This window comes from Neofelis nebulosa, chromosome 6 (genome assembly GCF_028018385.1).
Source record: "Neofelis nebulosa isolate mNeoNeb1 chromosome 6, mNeoNeb1.pri, whole genome shotgun sequence".
Classification (NCBI taxonomy): Eukaryota; Metazoa; Chordata; class Mammalia; order Carnivora; family Felidae; genus Neofelis; species Neofelis nebulosa.
Window position 1 is genome coordinate 20,738,642 of NC_080787.1, and position 22,860 is coordinate 20,761,501.

At 39.3% G+C, this 22,860-nt stretch overlaps 1 protein-coding gene across 1 annotated transcript in view; it reads right to left on the minus strand.

The window, feature by feature from the left end:
• Nucleotides 1–13,967, minus strand: part of TMEM170B (transmembrane protein 170B) — a 37,329-nt gene extending 23,362 nt beyond the window's left edge. Inside the window, exon 1 of the mRNA XM_058733001.1 lies at nucleotides 13,640–13,967. Coding sequence (XP_058588984.1) covers nucleotides 13,640–13,961 — 322 coding nt within the window. The 5' untranslated portion in view covers nucleotides 13,962–13,967. The remainder of the gene's footprint in view (nucleotides 1–13,639) is intronic.
• Nucleotides 13,968–22,860: the final 8,893 nt, after the last annotated feature.

Below are 22,860 nucleotides of genomic sequence, written 5' to 3' on the forward strand. Positions count from 1 at the left end.
ACATTATTTTTAGCACCTGCCTGTATATACATATATATATATATACATATATATACATGTATATATATGTATATATATATATACATATATATATATATATATAAATTTTGCTGCAAACATACTGTCTTTAAAAAAATAGTTTTGATTCTAAAATTCATCGGGGCGCCTGGGTGGCGCAGTCGGTTAAGCGTCCGACTTCAGCCAGGTCACGATCTCGCGGTCCGTGAGTTCGAGCCCCGCGTCAGGCTCTGGGCTGATGGCTCGGAGCCTGGAGCCTGTTTCCGATTCTGTGTCTCCCTCTCTCTCTGCCCCTCCCCCGTTCATGCTCTGTCTCTCTCTGTCCCAAAAATAAATAAAAAATGTTGAAAAAAAAAAAAAAAAAAAAAAAAAAAAAAATTTTAAAATTCATCAACGAAGACGCCCCACTAGGCCAAAGGTTCTCAACCCAGGCTGCTCGCAAAACTTAACCTATAGAAAAGGAAAGCAGCCTCTGGAGGTAGGACGTAAACAGCAACACTGCCGTCAGCTCTATCAATCACAACACTAGACAGAGACAGAAATCACTACTCTAGGCTAAAGTTACTTAAGAGAAATTTATCAAAACATCCAAAAGTCCTAGAAACAACAAAACCATCTCATTAGACAAATACTAAACACATTTTTTAATCCTCTAGAGGATATTTGACCGTTCTAATAAAATCATTAACCAACAGATACCAAGCCCTAACTGTGTACTCAACATAGTCTATGCCCCAAGCTGAAAATACCATACCAGTAAGCCCATAGTTTGAAACTGTTCATGGTTTCTACCTTCTTTATAGAAATGGTGCACATTATATGTTTAAACAGTCTGTGTTCACATTAGGTTATCTCAAGCTTTGTTCTCATTCCAGCAAACCTAAGGTGTGGAATCCACAGCCCTTAGTTTCTAACATCAGTGACTTCTCAGTTTGGGGATATGTCCCATATAGGTGGCTTATTAGACTCTCTGGGGGATGATGCATTTAAAAGTTGAAAAAGTCCCCTCAATCAGATGTCAGCACAGAATGGTCCATGAGCCATAGCTGGCCCACCACCTGTTTCTGTATAGCCTGTGCGCTAAGAATAGTTTTTACATTTAGAAGTGGTTGAAAAAAAATCAAAAGAACGGTATATCACGACACATCAAAATTAATCCAAATTTGAATTTCAGCGTCCATAAAGTTTTACCGAAACACAGTCATACTCATCCATACTGCCTATGGCTACTTTCATGCTATAAAAGCAAGCTGAGTAGCTATGACAGAGATAATATGGTCTGCAAAGCTGAAAATATTTACTGCACTACTTTAATTAATTTTGTACAGTACTTTCATATATTAGCAAGAGCTGACACTTTGAATCATTAGTTAATGGTACTTCAATGGGATATATTCTAATACCTCGGGCTCTTCAGGGCACAATAGGTAGTCGATCTTATGGGAAACAGAGGCCTGAACAAGAAGAACAATGGCAAGAAAGGCCCCAGGAGAATTCACTGCCATGTCTGAATTAAAAAAAATAAATTTAATTTAACCAAATGATAAACATACTGGAGATAGAATGAGGGTAAATAAGAAAAACAATCTACTGTCAAGAAATAAAGCAATCAACAGAACCAGACTCAGCAATGATCCAGATTTTACAACAATCAGAAAGGGATGTTGAAATGACTGTAACTTACACGTTAAAGGCTCTCATGGAGAAGGCTGCAAACTCATATAAATGCATGAGGAATTTTAGCAGAAAAATGGAAATTCCAAGAAAAAGGCAAATGGAAATGCTGGAAATTAAAAAAAAAAATCATCATCGACAACAAAAACCATGATATCTGAGATGAAAAATTCCTTTACTGGTCTCATCAACAGACTTGACACACTTAAACAAAGAATCGGTAAACTTAACAATGGACCAATAGGAATTATTCAAATTGTGATAAGAGAGAAAAAAGAATAGGACCAGAGGAGGAGGAGGAGGGAAAAGAGGAACCATCCATCTAAGAGCTATGGAATGATTTCAAATGGCTTAACATAATGTGTAATTGGAGTCCCAGAAGGAGAAGAAAAAGAGAATGGAGAAGAAAAATATTTGAAGGGATAGTGGCTGAAAATTTTCTAAAAATAATGAAAGATACCAAACTGCAAATCTAAGACTCTCAGAGAATCTCAAGCAAAGATAAAGACTTCCCAAAGTAACCAAAACAAAATAAAAATAAGCGCCCCCCACACCTAGATACATCACAGTGAAATGAATAAAAACCAAAGATAAAGGGAAAATATTGAAAGTAGTGAGAGGGAAAAAACACATGACATACAGAGGAAAATAGATAAAAAGTACAGCAAACATCCCGTCAGAAACTATCAAACAAAAACAATAAAGCGACATTGTTTAAAGACCGAAAGAGGAAAAAATATAAACCTGTAAAGCCAGATACCTATATTCAGGAGGAACAGCTTTCAGAAATGAAGACTTTTTTTCAGAAAGAAAAAAAGCTGGGAGAATGAACCACCTGAGCACCTCCATGACCTATTAGAGGAAGCTCTTCAGACAGAAGGAATATGATACTAGATGGAAGCTTAACTCTACACAAAGAAATGAACAAAAAAGGTTAAAATGAATATAAACATAGAATATATTTTCCTTATTTTTAATCACTCTCTTTTTTTAATTTGGCAGTGATGTTTTTATTTTACTATTTTTTTCAAATAGAATTTATTGTCAAGTTAGCTAAACATACAGTATATACAGTGTACTCTTGGCTTCAGGAGTAGATTCCCGGGATTCACTGCTGACATACAACACCCAGTACTCATCCCAACAAGTGCCCTCCTCAATGCCCATCACCCCCGCCCCATCTCCCCCACCTCCCCCATCAACCCTCCCTTTGTTCTCCGTATTTAACAGTCTCTTATGGTTTGCCTCCCTCTCTGTTTGAAACTATTTTTTCCCCTTCCCTTCCCCATGGTCTAAAGTTTCTCAAATTTCACATATGAGTGAAAACACATATCTGTTTCTCTTATTTCACTTCTCATTAATACCCTCCAGTTCCATCCATGTTGTTGCAAATGGCAACTGCATTTCATTCTTTCTCATTGCCAAGTAGTATTCCATTGTGTATAAACCACATCTTCTTTATCCATTCATCAGTTGATGGTCATTTGGGTTCTTTCCGTAACTTGGCTATTGTTGATAGTGCTGCTCTAAACACTGGGGTACATGTGCCCCTTTGAAATAGCACACCTGTATCCTTTGGATAAATTCCTAGTAGTGCTATTGTTGGGTCTTTGGGTAATTCTATTTTTAATTTTTGAGGAACCTCCACACTGTTTTCCAGAGCGGCCACACCAGTTTGCATTCCCACCAACAGTGCAAGAGGGTTCCTGTTTCTCCACACCCTCGCCAACATCTGTTGTTTCCTGAGTTGTTGACTTTAGCCACTCTGACCTGGATGACATGGTATCTCAATGAGGTTTTGATGTGTGTTTTCCTGATGATGAGCGATGTTGAGTATCTTTTCATGTGTCTGGTTGGCCATCTATTTTTAATCACTCTTAACATATTAACCAGACTTAAAAATAAGCTGCTGCATTTGTCCACTCGAAACCTCATTTAACACAGAAGTTACATCTACTGTAAATATTTAATAGCTGTCTGCTTCTGCTTCTTAAAGAAAGCAAAAACACTAGTTTTTAAATTTAATTGTGACACCTTCAAGAGCTGCTTTAATATATCGCCCTTCTCAAAGCTTATGGCAACACTTGTGTTATTACCCACTTCTACGAAATTACCCTTTTTCCAGCTAATTATATAATTTCAAACTGTAAATTATAGTACTTATCATTGAATACTAAAAGAAATTTCTTAGAAAAGCAAGTTCTTAATTTAAAACAGAGTATCAGTGCTTTAAAGAAATCAGGTTAAGGCTATTTAAAATAGTTAAAAAACTGCTCTATATTCAAGTCATAGCACTGTCTCCCTAAAAGATGTCATTCAATTTGTTCTTCCTCATAATTGATTAGCTACTCAGTTACAAAAGTGTAAGAATTAAGTGTCAAAATCTGAATCTATTATGAAATTATAACACAGCATTTTACAATGGTTTTAATTGTCATCACTTGTGGGTCCTCAAGTATCTTAAATTATACATGCCACACCAAAAAAGAGAAAAAAAAAGTCAGTAACAACATGTTTGTTTGAATCAGTTACTGATCTAAAACGTCTTCTCAGCAATTGTCAAAATGCTTTACAATCTCATGATACAGTATTTCCAAGGGATATTGACACTGAACACTGAAAAATGAACTTTTTACATCAACGAGCGTATAATGAAATTCTCAATATAAACAAATTCCTAAAGTTAAATCTAAATAAAGGACCAAATGAGTGACAGCTCAGAAATAAAAGCACAACCAGGAAAATTCAGCAAGTAAGTAATGGACGTGCATGGTCAGGACCATCACACTGTGGCTATCACTGACAGTGATCCTGAGGAAGCAGTCATACTGCACAAGGATAAACAAAACAAAACAAAACAAAACAAAGACATAATTTCAGAACTAGAAGGGATCTTCCGATCCTGAATCCAGAGTTTCCTACACCAAGTTTTAAGAAGGCCTAATTTGGGGTGCCTGGGTGGCTCAGTCGGTGAAGCATCCAACTTCGGCTCAGGTCATGATCTTGCAGTTTGTGGGTTTGAGCCCCGCGTCGGGCTCTGTGCTGACAGCTCAGAGCCTGGAGCCCTGCTTTGGATTCTGTGTCTCCCTCTCTCTCTGCCCCTCCCCTGTTCACACTCGGGGCCTCTCTTTCTCTCTCTCAAAAATAAACATTAAAAAAAATTTTTTTTAAAAAGGCCTAATTCTATCACTTACGTAAAACACCCAGTGCTCATCCCAACAAGTGCCCTCCGTAAATTCTACTCCTGAAACCATTAGTACATAATTTGTTAACTAGCATGAATTTCAATAAAATTTAAATTAGTTAGGTAATTAATTAAATAAAATACTCCAGACTCTCCCCTCCCCTATGAAAGAGAAAAAGTGAATCAAGATTAGCCACATTTTAATAACTGCTGAAAGGGGATGATGAGTATGTAGGTCTTAGGATTCCCATAATAAAAAATTCTTTATAAGGTAGTTGGAAAAAAAAGATAAAATTATCACTAAAATGAGACAGTAAATGTCTAAGAATGAACTTAAAAACAAAACAAAAAAAAAAGGCCTAATTCTAAGAGTTCTTAAATGATGTTCCAAGAACAAAGAATTTCTAGGTCCTAAACCTCACCCTATTAAAGGCCTGAAGAAGCTCTGGAGAAATTTAAAAATCTCTTAATTTTAAAGATTAAAGAAACAAGTTTATATGCAAATGGTAAGTGTTTCTCTTAGCTCATAGTTACTAAACTTTTCTCTCAGAACTTTCTAAGTTTTAAATCAGCCTTCTCTTAACATCAACATGAAAACTGCCAACATCAGACTGTATTACCAATGAAGAAACCAAGGCCTGGGAAATAATGTGGCTTGTCTAAAGTACAAAAACCAATCTGTAGCATTTAAGGATAAAACCAAGTTTCTTGACCCATAAATTTCAAGATTCTATTGCTTCTTTAGACTCTATTTGCATACAAAAATCTAACAGAAGCCCACTTATTCTGTAGGGGAAATTCCAATAACATTATCTAAGTGTTTACATAAATCTTGTTAATGTTTAATTCTCTCATGTACTTCAGATGTAACATACCTAAACCACCTCGAATTTTCAAAATCCTATCATTTAACAGGAATCATTCTCTATCGCTAGTACATATAAAGAAAACATCACTAAAACAGTAAAATATTAATAATATTAATAATTAATATTAAAAGATAGTCACTTTTTAAAAACTGGGTTTGAGCAACCTCTTGGAAATAAATGAGTCATTTATATTGAAAGTTTAATAAGTCTTTAGTTATACTAAATACTCCATATTAATTTGCTTTATATATCACAACACAGCTACAAACTGATCACAACGAAACTTAATTTTTAAAAATCGGATGTCCCCAATCCTTGAGCTCTCAATAACAAAATCACCAGAAGGGCTAGCTATAAATGCAGTTTCAGATTTAAAAATACAGGCTTGTTCCCCAAATCCCAATTCCATAAATATGGACCGAGACCCTGGATCTGTACCTTTAACCAGACCCAGGTGATTGTGATAGGCAGCAAGGTTCGGAGCTATGTTGTATCAAAGTAATCGACCGTAGGAAATGGGAGAAGGGAGGAATTTTATCATGAAAATCCAGTGTCACAACCCTTACAAAAACATCTTAGCTAGACACTTTTAGGCAAGAGTAGTTAGCATACAGGTATCCCCTGCTTTTCAAAAGCTTCCATTATACCACTTCACTTTTACAAAAGACCTCCTAGATCATATCCCAAGATTTATAAGAACGCATTCAACTGGACCCACGTAAAAGTTTGGTTCTTCCTACTTGTACCAAGTTTGGTGAAAGATCTCCTTTTCTTTTCAAGTTTAATCTACTTACCTAAGGTTACTGGAATTTGAGAGTCTAATGAGATCTTTTTCAAATGGTTCCACTGCCACTGTTTATTCTATGACCAACTTTTATTGCTGGAATACTTAGTCACTAAAAACACAACTAGCCTATGGTACCTGATCTAATCGTATACATTTAATAAAGCGGCAAGTTACGAGGCCACTTCAATTATAAGAAAAGAGATGCGTGCAAAATGCTTTGCACAGTATCGGGCCTGCAGTGACTATTCAATGAACACAACTATCTAAGACTTCTGGAATTTATTAGAATTTTTCATCTGATACTACGGTAAATTCAACACGCTGTATTGGGGCGGGGGGGTTCTCTTCTTACATCTGACTCTTAACTGAAGTGTTGTTGACACACAATGTTAATTTCAGGTGCACAACACAGTGACTGGACAAGTCTATACGTTATGCTGTGCTCCCCCCAACTGTAGCCACCATCTGTCCCCATACGATGCTACTAGAATACCATTGGCTATACTCCCTCTTCTATACCTTTTGGCTGGTGACTTACTCATGCCACAACCCGAGGCCTGTATTTCTCGCTCCCCTTTACCCATTTGTCCATCCCTCCATCCTCCTCCCCTCTGGCAACCATCAGACTGTTCTCTACATTTACGGGCCTGTTTCTTTTTGTTCATTTATTGGTTTGTTTTGGTTTTAGATTCCACATGTAAGTGAAATCACATGGCACTTGTCTTTCTCAGTCTGACTTATTTCACTCAGCGTAATACCCTCGAGGTCCATCCATGTTACCACAAATGACAAGATCTCACCCTATTTTTATGGCTAAGGAATATTTCACTGTATACACACACACCTTCTACATCCATTCATCAGTCAGTCCATCAGTCGGCCAATGGACACATGGGTTGCTTCCACATCTTGCCTATTGTAAATAAATGTTGTAAATGATGCTACAGTAACAGTAGGGGTGCGTGTATCTTTTTGAATTAGCATTTTCATTTTCTTCAGATAAATACCCAGTAGAATTACTAGATCATCCAGCATTTCTATTCTTAATTTTTTGAGGAAACTCCACAGTTTTCCACAGTGGTTGCACTCACTTACTTCCTACCAACAATGCACGAGGGTTCCTTTTTATTCACGTCCTCACCAACACTTGTTATTTCTTGTCTTTTTGATTCTACCATTCTGACAGATGTAAGGTGATGTCATTGTAGTTCTGATTTGCACTTCCCTGATGATGAGTGATGTTGAGCATCTTTCCATGAGTCTGTTGGCCATCTGGATGTCTTCCTTGGAAAAAATGTCTGTTTAGGCCTTCTGCCCATTTTTTAATTGGATTATTCATTCTTCTTATTTATTATGTTCCTTATACATTTTGGGTATGAATCCTTTAACAGCTAGATCGTATGCAAATGTCTTCTTCCATTCAATAGGTTGCTGTTTCGTTTTGTCGATGGTTTCATTTGCTGTACAGATGCTTTTTATTTTGGTGTAGTCCCAACAGCTTGATTTTGCTTTTGTTTCCCTTGCCCAAGGAGACATAGTTAACATGTTGCTACAGCCCATGTCAAAAAGATTACTGCCTCTGTTTTCTCCAGGAGTTTTATAGTTTACATCTAACTATTCTTAATCCCAATTTTCTTTCCTGGCTCCAGTGACCCCTCCCCATCCCCGACCCATCCTTCCTCCTCTGTTTAGGCTTCCTTTCTACAAGAAAAAATAGCTCTAGTCATTTTGACTCCTCCTCGTGAATTATCTTACTTTTCCAGTCCTTCCTTTCAACTACTAAACAAAGCACAGATAAGTTTATATTCTGGTAGTTAGCTACGGAAGAGTCACAATTACAGCTTACCCAGTCCTAAGGCTTGTCCTGAAATTGCTTTAGGTTTAAGAAATGTCACCTGGATGTCAGACTTGGTATTGCCAGAGGATACGGATGCATGAGTCAAAGATAATGAGATGGAAATTAAGAAAGAACCTGAAGATGACAATTCCGGTTTTTGAAAAATTACAGTAGCTTCTTTCTCAATAAGATACACAGGTAAAATTTCCAAAGAGCAAAATCCTATAAAGTACGAATCATACCACCACTAGTTTACTGGCTCTGTACCACAAAAGAGTAAGGAATTTTTCACCTATACTTCAGGAAAAACCTCCTGTAGCAGAGCATTTAGGAAGAAGTTAACCCAATGAGAAGCTGGGGCACAGGGCACCCCGGAAGATGCATACCTACTTGGGAACATACTGAGGGTGCTGGCTATACATGTGAGTGTGAACCATTCCAACTACGTACAGTAGATACAAACTACCCCCCCCTTTATTTTTTTGCTGACAGTCAGTATTAACACTACAGTAGCTTAGCAACTATAAAATCTAAAAGGGAACTTACTGTTAAGTGTATGTTTAACAGAAAAATGAGCACATATATATTTTATACACAAAAACATCTGACCTTCTTTCCAGTTTGAATCCCCAGCTTCTCAATGTTTGTACCAACAGAGAGAGAGGAGCACCCGCCCTACATCTGCAGCTGGCAGTGAGAAAGGAGATGAGCCTGAGGCCAGCCTGTGCCTTTTTTCTCAGGGACCAGTTATCCCTCTCCCAATACCAGTCTGGCTCTGTGTTTACCCACGGGCTTAGGGATCCTGCCTTGTGGTAAGCAAAAAATTCTCCTCTAAACTCTTAGCAACCACATTTGGGTCAGAACACAAAGTTGGAAGCCAAAGTAGATGAATAAAATAAAAAATAAAGCAAAGGAATGCATTTCATTGTAGATTATTTTTTTAAGTCAAATTACCCATAAAACAGAAAGAGTACATTCATAAACTATAATTTTAGATCGGGGGTGGGGGGGTTAGAACATATGGAGAGAATGAAAAACTATTTCATAGGGGAAGGCATTTATCTATACTTTGGTAAGCTGAAGAAGCATCTAACCTACACACAGTTAACAATTTTGGAATCTTGTGAATTACACGGTTTGGGAAGTGGTGAATACAGAAGAGAACTTTAGCAATGGTGATTAACTGAAGGGATGGGGTCTCCAGATACGAATCTGTTCTACAGGCAATCCCTATACTAGGTCTTCAGGAAGGAGAAAAAATAAATAGACCAAATTTGGTAGGATTTCTAAAACTGGATATATAATAAATATGGATCACTAACTTTTACACCAGCAATCGTAACTTCAAGTTTGGGGAAAGCATTATTATTCAGTCATATCTTCCATATTCCAGTATCTTTTATTTGCTGGCCAAAACTTAGTTGCATTCACACACTCTTGGGCTCACTGGGGCGAATACTGCCGGGCTATTCTTAAGTATATTAAGATTTATCATCAGACGCGCCAGAGTTAAGAATCTATGTGGAATCAAGTGAGAGGGACAGAAAAGTCAGTGAACATCATCCCAAGGCCTGTCTCTGTCACTAACTGCCCCAGCCATGTCACTTCCATGATGATGTGTCACTATTTCTAAAATGAAGTAGTCAAACTACATAACTTCTAGCTCTAAAGTTAGTTCTAATTTCTGGTTCTTATTATCACTTTTTAAAAATTTTATTTCTATCAAAGTAATACATACACAAGACTATTTTCTAAAGGTCTCTAAGAAAAATAAAAGTCAATACAAAAAGGCGTCCCTGCTGGGGCGCCTGGGTGGCTCAGTCAGTTGGGCATCCAACTTCAGCTCAGGTCATGATCTCATAGTTTGTGAGTTTGAGCCACACGTCGGGCTCTGTGCTGACAGCTTGGAGCCTGCAGCCTGCTTCGGATTCTGTGTCTCTCTTTCTCTGTCCCTCCCCCATTCACACTCTCTCTCTCAAAAAAGAAAAAAAAAAACATAAAAAAAAAAAAAACTTCCCTGCTTCACGTCTGGGATAAAATACAAACATAAGAATAAATAACACCTGTCGGTTTGTGTAAAGAAAAGAAATAGAAATGAGAATACATTCTCCTTTTGTTTTTTGTTTTTAATTAACCAGAATTCCTACTAACCAGATTTCTATAAGTCTTTCACACAGTCACTTCTTAAATCCAAATCAGTCTGGTTCTACACTACGCTTCTTTCTGTATTAGCCATCTCAGCTCCAACTTTATATGCCTTCTGAGTTAATGTGTTACCATAATCTGAAAAAATATTTTTTTTCATAATCTGAAAAATATTTTTCACATATTAGCTATCAGAGCTAACCAAATTATTCTTGGCTTCAATGTCTGAATCCATAAAATAAGGATAAACAATCATCTTTCTCCAGATTACTAAAAAGATTAAATAAAATATAAGAACACATGGTAACTAGCCCCAAAAAGTGCATTTAATAGGCATATGTGTGGTTTAAAGGTATGGCCATCAATCCATAAAAGCTGCTTAAACGACTCATTTCCTGATTAACAGCACATTCACTCCAACAGACGTGTCTGGAAAATAATGCAACTAGAATGTTTAAAGCATGCAACTGTTAAGTATTATTTTGGAACTGCAATTCAAAAAACATGCATTGAGTATTTTTATATGTACTAGGTAGAATGCTAAAATTCCAGAATTCCATTGATTATGACAATGACCCACCCTCCAAAAGCTCACAGTCTAGTAGACACAAAAATTATAATATAACTGAACAATATAATAATAAAGGCATATACATGGAGCAGAAGTAGCAGGGGGAAGCAAGTAACTCATTCTGCCTGAAGAAAGTAAAGAGGAAGAGTAAAAGTCACGTGAAAAAGCGGAAAGAGTAATTCTATGGACAAAGCCTGGGGTTGAAATCCTAGTTCAGCCACTTATTAGCAACAGGATTTGGGGCAATTTAATTTGCCTCTCTGGGCCTCTCTGTAATTCTACTTTGGAAAGTTATTAAGATTAGAAATCATATATATGTTAAGTGACATATATATATGATAGATAGCAGGCACTCACTAAGTGGTGGCTGTCTTGTTCTAGGAGGTGTATTTGTTTTTAGTAGACCAAATTCTAAGTGGCACTGTAGGGAGCATCTCTTGACTAATGACCAAGCTACATAAGGGATCACTAAGGTCACCAGCATGAAAAGGCCATAAGGAACCACATCACAATATTACCACTTTTAGAATCCACTTTTTTCGACGTGAAGTGATTCCTAACATGTGGTATGCCGACCTGCTGGCAAAGAAGACTTCTAATCTATTATCTCCCTCCGTTTTTATCCTCACAAACTGAATTTTGCACATTCAGACTCATTATTTAGGAAGTAAAAGAGGTCCCCGTGTTCCTCAGTCCGACCTGAGGAACTAGTTCTGGATGTTCAGCATATCTTGCATGAAACGGCAAAGTCTGATGAGAAAATGATTATTGAGATGATATTAGGGGGAAATGAGAGCTAATCCTGGGTTGAAACTGCTATTATCAACCTAATGGGGGACTTGAAGAACTGGAAGCCACTATAATGACTGGAATCTTATTAAACATTTTAAAAATATTGGCAAATCTGGCCAAGTGGGAAGTTACATTTACACTACTCTATGACTCCCCAAACTAATTTTCTCTAAATAAATGATGAGCTAAGCCAGTCCTTAACATATACAAATACAAACTCTTAAGTTCTTTTCACTTCACTCCTACAAACACTATCAATACAATACTTGAGAAATGAATGGTGGATAAATACAAGCAGAGCCAGAAGTAAGAGAACATAAGGCATCTCTAAACTCAACTGAATCATGAAATGGTCTTCATGTCGATGTATTTTTTATTTTTTTTGGAAATAAAAACGTATTTCTGACCCTCAACCATCATGTAAGGTCAGTTTGCTCCAAAGCAAATAACCACAGATTCAAAGTGAGGACACCATGAATCAATCCAGAACCGATGTTAATTTTATAGTTGCCACATTCAAGAAAATCAGTGTCAAGAAAATCAGTGCTCAAGAAAATCTGTGGTATAAAATTCCATCAATTTTCTTTTCTACAAATATCTGAGAAATATACATATACAAGACAATATACATATTTCACACGTGTGTACCTTGTCAGGACAGGTTATATTTGTAAAATACTCTCCACACTCTTAACCACTTTGACGTAATGGATTTTAAAATACTAATGCTCTACCAAAATTAGCCTTATATGTTTTCAAGAATTAAATCCTGAGTATGTTTCTAAGTTTTTTCTCTGAGAAGCAGAGAACTGAGGAGTCGCCAAATTGCAACCGAATTTCCTTCTTGTAAACACTCATCTGTAAAGGGTATTTTTAAAACTCAGAACTCAGAGTGTAACAATCTCCACCTTAACAAACCTGGAAGTTTCTTCACAAAGCAAACCTACAGATGCGATAAAAATCTATGGACATTACTGCTCACTTTTGCAACTACAATTTAGGTTATTATAATGTAGTGAAGTCCAATTCCCTCCTGACGGCCTTGACGAATGAAGGGAAATACAAAAAATGATAATAAATAAGTAAATAAATAAATAATCAAATGTCACAGAAGCGGCAGCTTGAGGCCAGAGGGAGAGAGACAGACAGACAAAAGGAAATAGGAACTAGGAGGGAGGAGATAATGCGGTCAAAGCTGAAATGCTTAGAATGCACTAGACCTTGGCCCAGTCTCTGGCCCACTACACCCCACTTCATTAGTCATCTACAGCAAAAAAAAATTTAACAGGTGAGGCAAACTGATCTGATCGTTGTGAACACAGAATTTAAGCCCTGTATCCGGTCTGAGATGTATCAGAAAGAAACAGACCTAAGCATCAAGAAGCGGAGTGTGCGTGCTTGTGTCTATGTGCGTGCGCGCGTGGATGGGGGGCTGGTAAATCCACACGAACTGTGCCCGAGACTCGCACTAACGCTATTCGGCGCGTACTACACTAGGCAGCGCCGTCGGGAGCCCTCCCCGAGCCGGGCAGGAGGCGGGGGTCGGGGATTCTCCGCCCGCGATCCAGACCCTCGCAGCGCCCCGGGGACCGGCGCGAAGTGCACCCAGTTAACACCTTCCTCTCTGGGACCAGGGGCCGCGAGCCGGAGAGCGGGGCGCGCACGGGGGTGGGGCGGCTGAAGCGCGGCCCCTCTTCGGGAGGGAGAAAGGAGGCAGGGGGCGGCACCGCATCCCCGTCCCCACCCCGGGCGCATCAATTACCCGTGAGGTTCCTCAGCACCGTCCCGTGGGCCCAGAGGCTCAGGACCTGCTGCACCGACAGGTTGATCATGGAGTGATCGCCCCCTTCCGCCTTCATCTTCCCCGGGGGGCGCCCGCCGCCCTCTCCTCGGGCGCCGGGTGGCGGCGGCGGCTGCGAGGCTCCGGGGGCGGCGGCGGGTGCGCGGCTCCTCCAGGCCGCCGCCGCCGCCGCCGGGGAAGGCTGCGGGGCGCCGGGCCGGGCGCTGCTGCTGCCGCCGACGGGCCTCCGGGGGGGGCAGCTCAGCGCGTCTCCCAGGCAGCCCCCTCCCCGCCGGGGAGACATTGAGGACGGCGGACGGGGGAGGGGAGGGGGCCGGGCGCTCTCCCCGCGCGGCCCCCGAGCGAAGACTCGGGGCGGAAGAGGCCGCTGTCGCTCCCTCTCAGGGGCAGCCCCGCGCCGCGGGGGCCGGGCACGCGAGGAGGCCGATGTCACGCAGGGAGGCCCGGGGTGATGGGCAGACAGCAGGTGCAGCCCCCGACGGGGCCCAGCTCATCACCGCCGGAGGACGAAGAGACCCGAGGCCCGGAGGAGTCTGCGGCGGCGGCCGCGGCGGCACCTGCCGCCAGCCTGCCCACCCTCCGGCCGCCGACACTCGAGGAACCGCCCCCTCCACCCGCGGCCGCCAGCGGGCCGCTCGTGCGCGCGCGCACAGGTCCCCACCTCCCCCGCCGTCCCCGGAGCCGCTGCGCATGCTCACTCTCCCCCTTCTCGCGACCCGCCGCCCTCCGACTGCCGGCCGGCCCCCAAAGCCCTCCTCCTCCCCCTTCCCCGCGCGCGCGCGAGCTCGCGCGGCTGACGGCGCCCGGCGTCGGCCCGCAGTGGGGCGGAGGGAAGCACGGCCTACGTCACTAGCGCCACCGCCCGGCCCCACTGCTGATTGGGTGCTCCGAGGGAACCGCCTCCACTCCCTCCCCGCCCCCAGGCCCCGGGGGCGCGCGTGGTGAGAGCTGGAGTCGTAGCCCGGGGAAAGCGAGGCACCGGGATGCTGCGAGATGCTGGAGCCCCGGCTTGAGGGGCAGCCCGACCCACCTTGCGGTGGTGTGAGGGGTGCTCAAACCCGTGTGATGGATTCTGTGGCATTTCAGATCTTCGGCCTCGAATAAAATGCTTTTGATAAAGATGTTTGCGTACAAGTTACTATTTTTTTTAAAGGGCGTAAATATCTCAACATTTTAGATTCATTTATTTGCGGGTTTTTTTTTTTTTAAGTAAGTCAGGTGGTCTGGATAGGTCACTACCTGCGGAATGCATTTTTAAGCCACTAAAACAGAAATAGACCCGTTTTATCTTCATCCAGTCCTTCCCTCAGCAAGAACTTGGGCCTCCCGTCGCTCTAGCATCTTAAATCACCGATTGATACCAGGCTTGGCAGGTGTCCTACTCCTCCACGCCATCCCCTGATCTAGTTTTTTTTTTTTTTTCTCCCATTGCGGTATTCTTTTTATCTAAATTGTGAAAGTCTCCCGTTATTTTTTTCCCCCTACCACTGAAACTAGATAGACTCTCTTCCCAGGGTTTGCTGCCTTTCTCTGTATCCAATATTAGCCGGAGGAGCTAAATTACAACCACAGCGAACTAAACTCCTCCTTGATGTTTGAAACCTTTTAACTTGCAAAATAAAAGCTCAGTTTTGGCGATAGCATAAATATGCACAAGGCAGCTCTCTGCACCCCTCCTTTTTCAACCCCTCCGTTGTACACATGTATGCACTACCTGCCTGATATCACAAGAAAGGGAAATTTTTGCATCATGATTTGGAATTGAGCCAAAACTCATAATGTGGAGTTTATCTTCCTCTACAATTTAGAAGTATTAGATGTTAATCAATTTAATATCATAGAATATGACACTTAAAAGAGGCTTTAACATTTTTCTAATTCATTTCACTTTACAGGTAGAGAACTCATCCTGCAGAATTAAGTGATTTGACGTAGGTGACGCCACTTCAGAGCCTGGTTTCTGAAATTCCTAGTCTATGAATTCTTTCTTGCTATGACATTACCTTTCTCAACTCACTAATTAACTCCATAATTTAAGGTGCTGAATGGGGACGTGCAGGTTACCTGGTGGCAACATTAAAAGATTTGGCATTATTTGATTAGTGATATTAGAGAATGTGATCACGTTCCGTGAAGGGTTTATAGCAACAGCTCATTAAATTCTCACATCAGGAACTTTTAGTCAGTTAACACGGAATCAATTGGGGTTCTTATGGTTACACACTATTATATACACATAGTAGCATTCATTAAATACATATATTTAAAATATTCAGAACTTGGGGCAGTGCCTAGCACATGATGTTCAATAAATATTTGCTGAATGAATAATTGAACGAACATAGAAAAGTCAGCATTTTTTTGTTCCATATATTTTTTTAAAACTAAATCTAAGTGACTTCAGGAATTGAGAAAGTAAGACGCAGCAATGAAGCCTCAAGTTGTGCTTTCATAACTTGACAATTTTCCCACTGCTTTTCAGCTCAATTTAATAAGCATTTATTTGGCACCTACTATCCATAATGTTCTATGCTAAGCAGAATCTATAGGATTCTAAGGAGACTAAGGTCATTACTCTAGGCTAATGCATTGCATTTTACTTGTCTTTGCCTTGATAAAGGTAATGATACCTACTGTATTGGAAGCCTATGTTCTTGAGAGAATTGAACATTTCCCCAGTAGCCAGAGTTATGAAACTCAAAACTGAGTTAATGCAAGTAGAGGTTGTATAATTTCTTTCCTTGCAGATTTTTGATATTGAGTAAATGTAACAATCAAGGAATGGCTGAGTCACATTCCTGCCAGAAGTCAGAGAACACACGAAACGAACCCTAGAGGTATCTTTCAATCTTGTGCTCTTGAGTGTGAAATAAACTGTTCTTGGTTTATTTTTTACGTTCAGATAAGGGAACATCCATAAGTCTTAGGCATCCTATTAATTGTCCAAAGAGGGCTCAGAAGAAAGCTCTCAAAATCAATTGGAATATAAAATGATATTGATCCTTGGAGAAAAACATTATTGAGGGTTTTTTCCCTTCACTTTATTATCGTCCTTTCTTGCTATCCAGGACTATAGCACAGAGTCACATTATGTAGGCAACCTAATTTCATGTTCTTACACATTTCACTGGGTTCTAAACCCTGAGTGGTGGGGTAGGTTCAATAGATTGATTACCTGGAAACTATGGCTTGAACACTGGCTCCAGCACCTACCTACTAGCTTTAAAATGGGAATAATGATAGTATCTCTCTCTTGAAATTTTTGGTGTCCTTTAAGTAACAATAACACAGACCTCCTTCCTTATGCTAGGCCCTGTGTCAAATTAAAACTATAGATTCAATTGTCACAAGGATGAGTTGAAATTTCTCAACACTATTAGACTATTTTATTTTCACAATCCATATACAAGGCTATGCAAATCTTTGTACACACACAGAAATGAGAGCACTGTTGGTTATTTTTTGAAGAAAAGAAAATTCAATTGGAAGAAATGACAGAAACAAAAGGAAGAAGCAGTCATAATTATTATTCTAAAATAACTACTGCACTGAAATTTACATGTTGCAATGTTTCTCAGCATACCTATTAAAGTCAAGAGACATTTTCCATCACAGTAAATCAGAGAAACAAAGTACAAGACTATTTCCTTCTCAAAAAGCTCTAATTCTAAAAACAATGCCGCAAAATGACATTGTGGAAATTCACGTTCTAAATGTAGTTAGTCTACCTACTAAAATTGTATCATTCCAATTTGCCCACCTTGGGAATTTAAAAAGCTGAAATTTCTGGGACCAGGAAATACAAAGGTGTGTCCTGTTTTATTTCCCCAGTAAGATACGACACACTTAGGATGCCAAGCTACTTTATGGGGCTGCCCAGAAAAGGAAAAGCTGATCCATATTGGCAATGGATATGACCTCCATCCACAGTCATGAAGGGTGAGGGGCATGTTTGAGATGGCAGGACAGACAGATAACTGCCAATGCTTCCAGTCCTATTTTCCACCTTATTTTTGTGCCCTCCCTCTACCACGTTATTTATTATCCCAAGTCTTAGAAAGAGAATACATAATGATATTTGGACTCCGAGAATTCATACTCTGAAGGTTAATATGAGCATAAGAAGAAAAATACTGCTAAAATCACACACACACACACACACACACACACACACACACACTTCTTCATTTACAACATATGAGATGCAGTTTTCACCCTAAAAATCAGTGTCTACAAATTACCCTGCATATACCCTGGTCATATTATAGATGAAAGGCCAAATATTTTTTAAAAAAACATAAAATAATGTGTTAACTAAACAGCATCTGTAGATTTGTGATACATAATCTACACTACATTTCAGTTCTTAAATTATTTCACTATTGAGCTAAACATCAGAAAGCATTGTATACCAAGATCAAAATGGTGAAAATGGTATTTCGCTGTATTTTAATTAACATTTTTCTGATTTTCAGTAAGCTTACACATTTTTTTTACGTGTATAGGAACTTTTGGATTACCTTTTCTAGGGACTTTCACCCGTTTTCCTTTCACATAATTTATCTTTTAAAAACTATATGTAAGGGCTTTTATACATTTAACAAATTAATCTTTGGGATATGCATTTCATTCATTGTTTCCAAAAAGTTTGTCAATTTCTTTTAATTTTAATATTTTTTTTTTTTGTCATACAGAAATTTCTGATATTTACATTGTCAGGCTTTCATTTTATGGTATCTTCACTCATGCTTTAAAAAGTCTTCCTCGGGGCGCCTGGGTGGCGCAGTCGGTTAAGCGTCCGACTTCAGCCAGGTCACGATCTCGAGGTCCGTGAGTTCGAGCCCCGCGTCAGGTTCTGGGCTGATGGCTCGGAGCCTGGAGCCTGTTTCCGATTCTGTGTCTCCCTCTCTCTCTGCCCCTCCCCCGTTCATGCTCTGTCTCTCTCTGTCCCAAAAATAAATAAAAAACGTTGAAAAAAAATTTTTAAAAAAATAAAAATAAAAAGTCTTCCTCTTGGGGCGCCTGGGTGGCTTAGTCAGTTAAGCGTCCAACTTCTGCTCAGGTCATGATCTCAGGGTTCATGAGTTTGACCCCTGCCTTGGGCTCTGTGGTGAAAGCTAGAGCCTGGTTTGGCTTCCGGATCTCCCTCCCAATTTCTCTCTCTCTCTCTCTCTCTCTCTCTCTCTCTCTCTCTCTCTCTCTCTTCCCTCTCTCTCAAAAATAAACAAACATTAAAAGAGAAAATCTTTCTCAGATTTTATTTTTAAACCTTCTTATATGTTTTCTAAATATTTTATGGGTGTTTTTGTTTACAACTTTGGTCCACTTGGAATTTTTTTAATGTAAGGAGTTTGGTAAAAATCCAATTTTTTTTTTCCAGATGCGTACCGTTGTCCCCAAATCCATCATTTTCCCACCTGAATACCTAAAATATGTAACTACCTAAAATTCCAGCTATATCGTGTATCAAATTCTTTATATACTTGGAGTTATTTTCGCGTTTTCATTGTTTTATCTATTCGTCTGTTCATGTGTCAGTACTATCCTGTTTTTATTTTCTTTAACAGTAGAATTTCCTTCAAAACCTGAAATAGTTCCCTCTTGTCTATTACTCATTTTCAATTTTTTTCTGATTAATCTTGAATGTGTATTATCCCAGGGAAACTTTAAAATCAGCTTCCTAAAAAGTAAAATAAAATAAAATAAAATAAGGTAAAATAAAATAAGCTTCCTAATTCTAAAAATGTTACTGGTTATATTTTTAGTGGAATCATGTTTAATTTACAAATGAGTGTAGTGTAAATTGAGAAATCTTGATCTCTTATTTTAAGAATTTTGATTTTGAAAAGTTGTTGAAAATGTCTGTTCAGCATCTATAGATATGACCATGTGATTCTTCCTTTGGTTGTAAGTACACGGTGAATGATATTAATGTATTTCCTAATATATTCTCTTTGTGTTCTTGGAATAAATGCCACTTGGTCATGGCCACGGTGTGGAAGTTCCTCAAAAAATTAAAAATAGATTTACCCTATGACCCAGCAATAACACTGCTAGGAATTTACCCAAGGGATACAGGAGTGCTGATGCATAGGGGCACTTGTACCCCAATGTTTATAGCAGCACTTTCAACAATAGCCAAATTATGGAAAGTGCCTATTTATTTATTTTGAGAGAGACAGAGAGAGCGCAAGCTGGGGTGGGGCAGAAAGTGAGGGGGTACAGATCTGAAGCAGGCTTCGTGCAGACAGTAGAGAGCCAATGCAGGACGCGAACTCACCAACTGTGAGATCATGACCTGAGTTGAAACCAAGAGTCAGATGCTTAACTGACTGAGCCACCCAGGCACCCCTTCCTATTCCTTTAATATGCTACTCAATCCTGCATCTTAATCTTTTATTAGAATTGCACCATTGATATAAGTGAGATTGATCTGCAGTTCTGTTTAGAGACATGTTTGATTTAGGGGTTTTTTTGTTCGTTTGTTTTCTAATTAATTTTGTATTGGCTTTATACAAAATACTTAGAAACTGTCCTTATGTGGGCTTCTCTTTTTCTTAAATGTTTGGAGCAATTCAACCATAAAACTGCTATCCATGCTTTGGGGAAGCAGTTCTTTTGTCAGCTTTTTACTTTTATTATTTTTACTTTTTACTTTTTATTATTTTTCCTAGGTCAATCAATATACTTAGATATTTTTTCTCTTCTTGATCCTTTTTCCTATATATTTTTTTATTTTGGTCTATTTTTAGCTCTCTGACACCATTTTGAAAAATAATTTTCAGAGTTAACCAACGCCTCCTGTAATTCCTTTAATTTCTTCAACACATTGCTCATTTTGTGACTTAACGCTTTCCCTCACTTTATCTCAATTATATTTGCTGTTCATTTTATATTTTTTCCAGTTAACTGGGTCTTAGAGATATTTGTCAGTCCTTCATGTATCTATATATTCATTCACATTTTTTTGAATTTTATCATTATCAGTTTCTGCTGCTTTCCTTTGCATTGTTTTGTTGTTTTCTATAAATTTTATGTTAGCTGTTTGATTCATTTACTTTTATTCTTACTTGTTTCTTAGGAAGTACAGGTATTTTAAGTTTGTTCACTGAGTGCTACTTCAGGTCTATCCTGTGGCTTTCGAGACATAATGTTCCATTAACATTTTCTATTGTTACCTTCCAGAAATTCTGCCACTTTCGTTTTGATGTCTACTTTAAAATTACTTCAAAGAGAGACTCCCTTCTCATTTTTGACTTTTAGGGGAGGAGGTTTTATATTTATTAGCAGTTCATAATGCTTTTACAGTGTGGTCGAAGAATGTTATCTATACTATTTTCTACTTTGGGGAATTTATTCATGTTTTCTTTATGAGCCAGTGTATGGTTAACTTTGGTAAGTGAATATGTACACAAAAAGGTGTATTCCATTTTTAGGGAATAGTGTGGTATATACATGAGTAAGATCTACTATATTTACTGTGTTACTAACAGTCTTCGCCATCTTACTTTTATGTGCTAAATCTACATAGGCTGTACCTTAGATTTTCACTAGCCCATGCTGCGTAACAAACAAACTCAAATTTTCATTGGCTTAACAATACATCTCGTTTCTTGTCTGTGGTGCGTGAGAACTGAAGATCAGTTGCTGTTCCCTGGTACCTGCTTGCTCTGGCTCAGTCCAGCTCCGGGCCTTTTCATTTCAGATGCAGAACTGGAGGAGAAGCCACCCTTTGGGTTCAGGCTGTGCTCATGGTCTAGGGCAGGAACTAGGGTCACAACCAGGGCTCTTGCCTTGCATACAAATTTTAAGAGGACTCCAAAAACTCAGGGATCAAGATAAATGCCATTCTCACTCAATATTTTTAACATCGATATTAAGACAAAAATCCATGTTGAACAACATGTCAAAATGTTTACACGAAACAGAGTCTCACCCTGAACTTTCATGATCTTACCTCACCCACCTCACCCTGATCCCAGTGCTGGAGGGAACGAGTTTGTCAGTTCCAGGCTAAGCAGGTGCACTTAAAGTTTATGAACAGATATGGTCCATGCACATACTCCCATTCCTTTGGCCAAAGCACGTTGCATGATCAAGACCGAAGTGAATAGGAGAAAGAAATATATTCTACCTACAAGTAAAGAGGGGAAGGATGGGTGTGTAGAAGCAACAAATAATTGAAACAGATGAGACAGTCCAATACAGGCTGAGTGAGGTCAGTCTCCTACCGATACTCTAATTCTACATATTTCTCCTATTTTTATGGTTTGACCTTTATGAATTTCGATTCTATATTTTTCAAGTCTATTAGAGTCTGATTATGATTTTTTTCTTTTGTGAAAATTAATAAAGAGAAACGTCACTAAAATGGAGTCGGGAGGTTGGATCAGGGGAGCCCTGGGGCCCTACTACTTGTCATCAGACGGACCTTGCACATGGACACTGCTTTATTATCCCAGCAGGAGGAAGAAAGGTTTTCCTCCTAACCTGGCAACAGCCCAGCCAATGAGGATCCACTACACTTAAAACTCCCAGTTTACTCCAATGGAATTTTTGTTTATATCAGCCTCCCCTCTACTCTATAAAGAGCATTCCTCTCCTTTATTCAGCCCACTTGCCTTTGGTTTTTGCCTAAGTTTGCTTAACAGCTAATTCCCAAACAAAGCCGTTTTTGCTGGTAAAATAACTGGAAGTTTTATTTTTAAGGTTAACACCTTGTAATTAAAAATGTCTTAATTTGTAGTATAGACGTTTTTAAATTTAATTTAACCTTATCTAATATTAAGGTTCTGGCTCTAACAGAAATGTTTTTTGCTTGTATTTGCCAAGCATAATTAAAAAAATTTTTTTTAATGTTTATTTATTTTTCAGAGAGAGAGACAGAGTGCGAGCATGGGAAGGGCAGAGAGAGAGGGAGACACAGAATCTGAAGCAGGCTCCAGGCTCTGAGCTGTCAGTGCAGAGCTTGACGCAGGGCTTGAACCCACAAACCACAAGATCATGACGTGAGCCCAAGTCGCACACTTAACCAACTGAGCCATCCAGGCACCATTGCCAAGCATAATTTTGTCTTTTCTTTTTCAACTTTCTGAATAACTTTCTGAACAACTTTCAGGGATTCTGTTGTTGAGTTTGACTTTATGATTGATATGCCATGAGACTTTTTAAAAATATTTTAA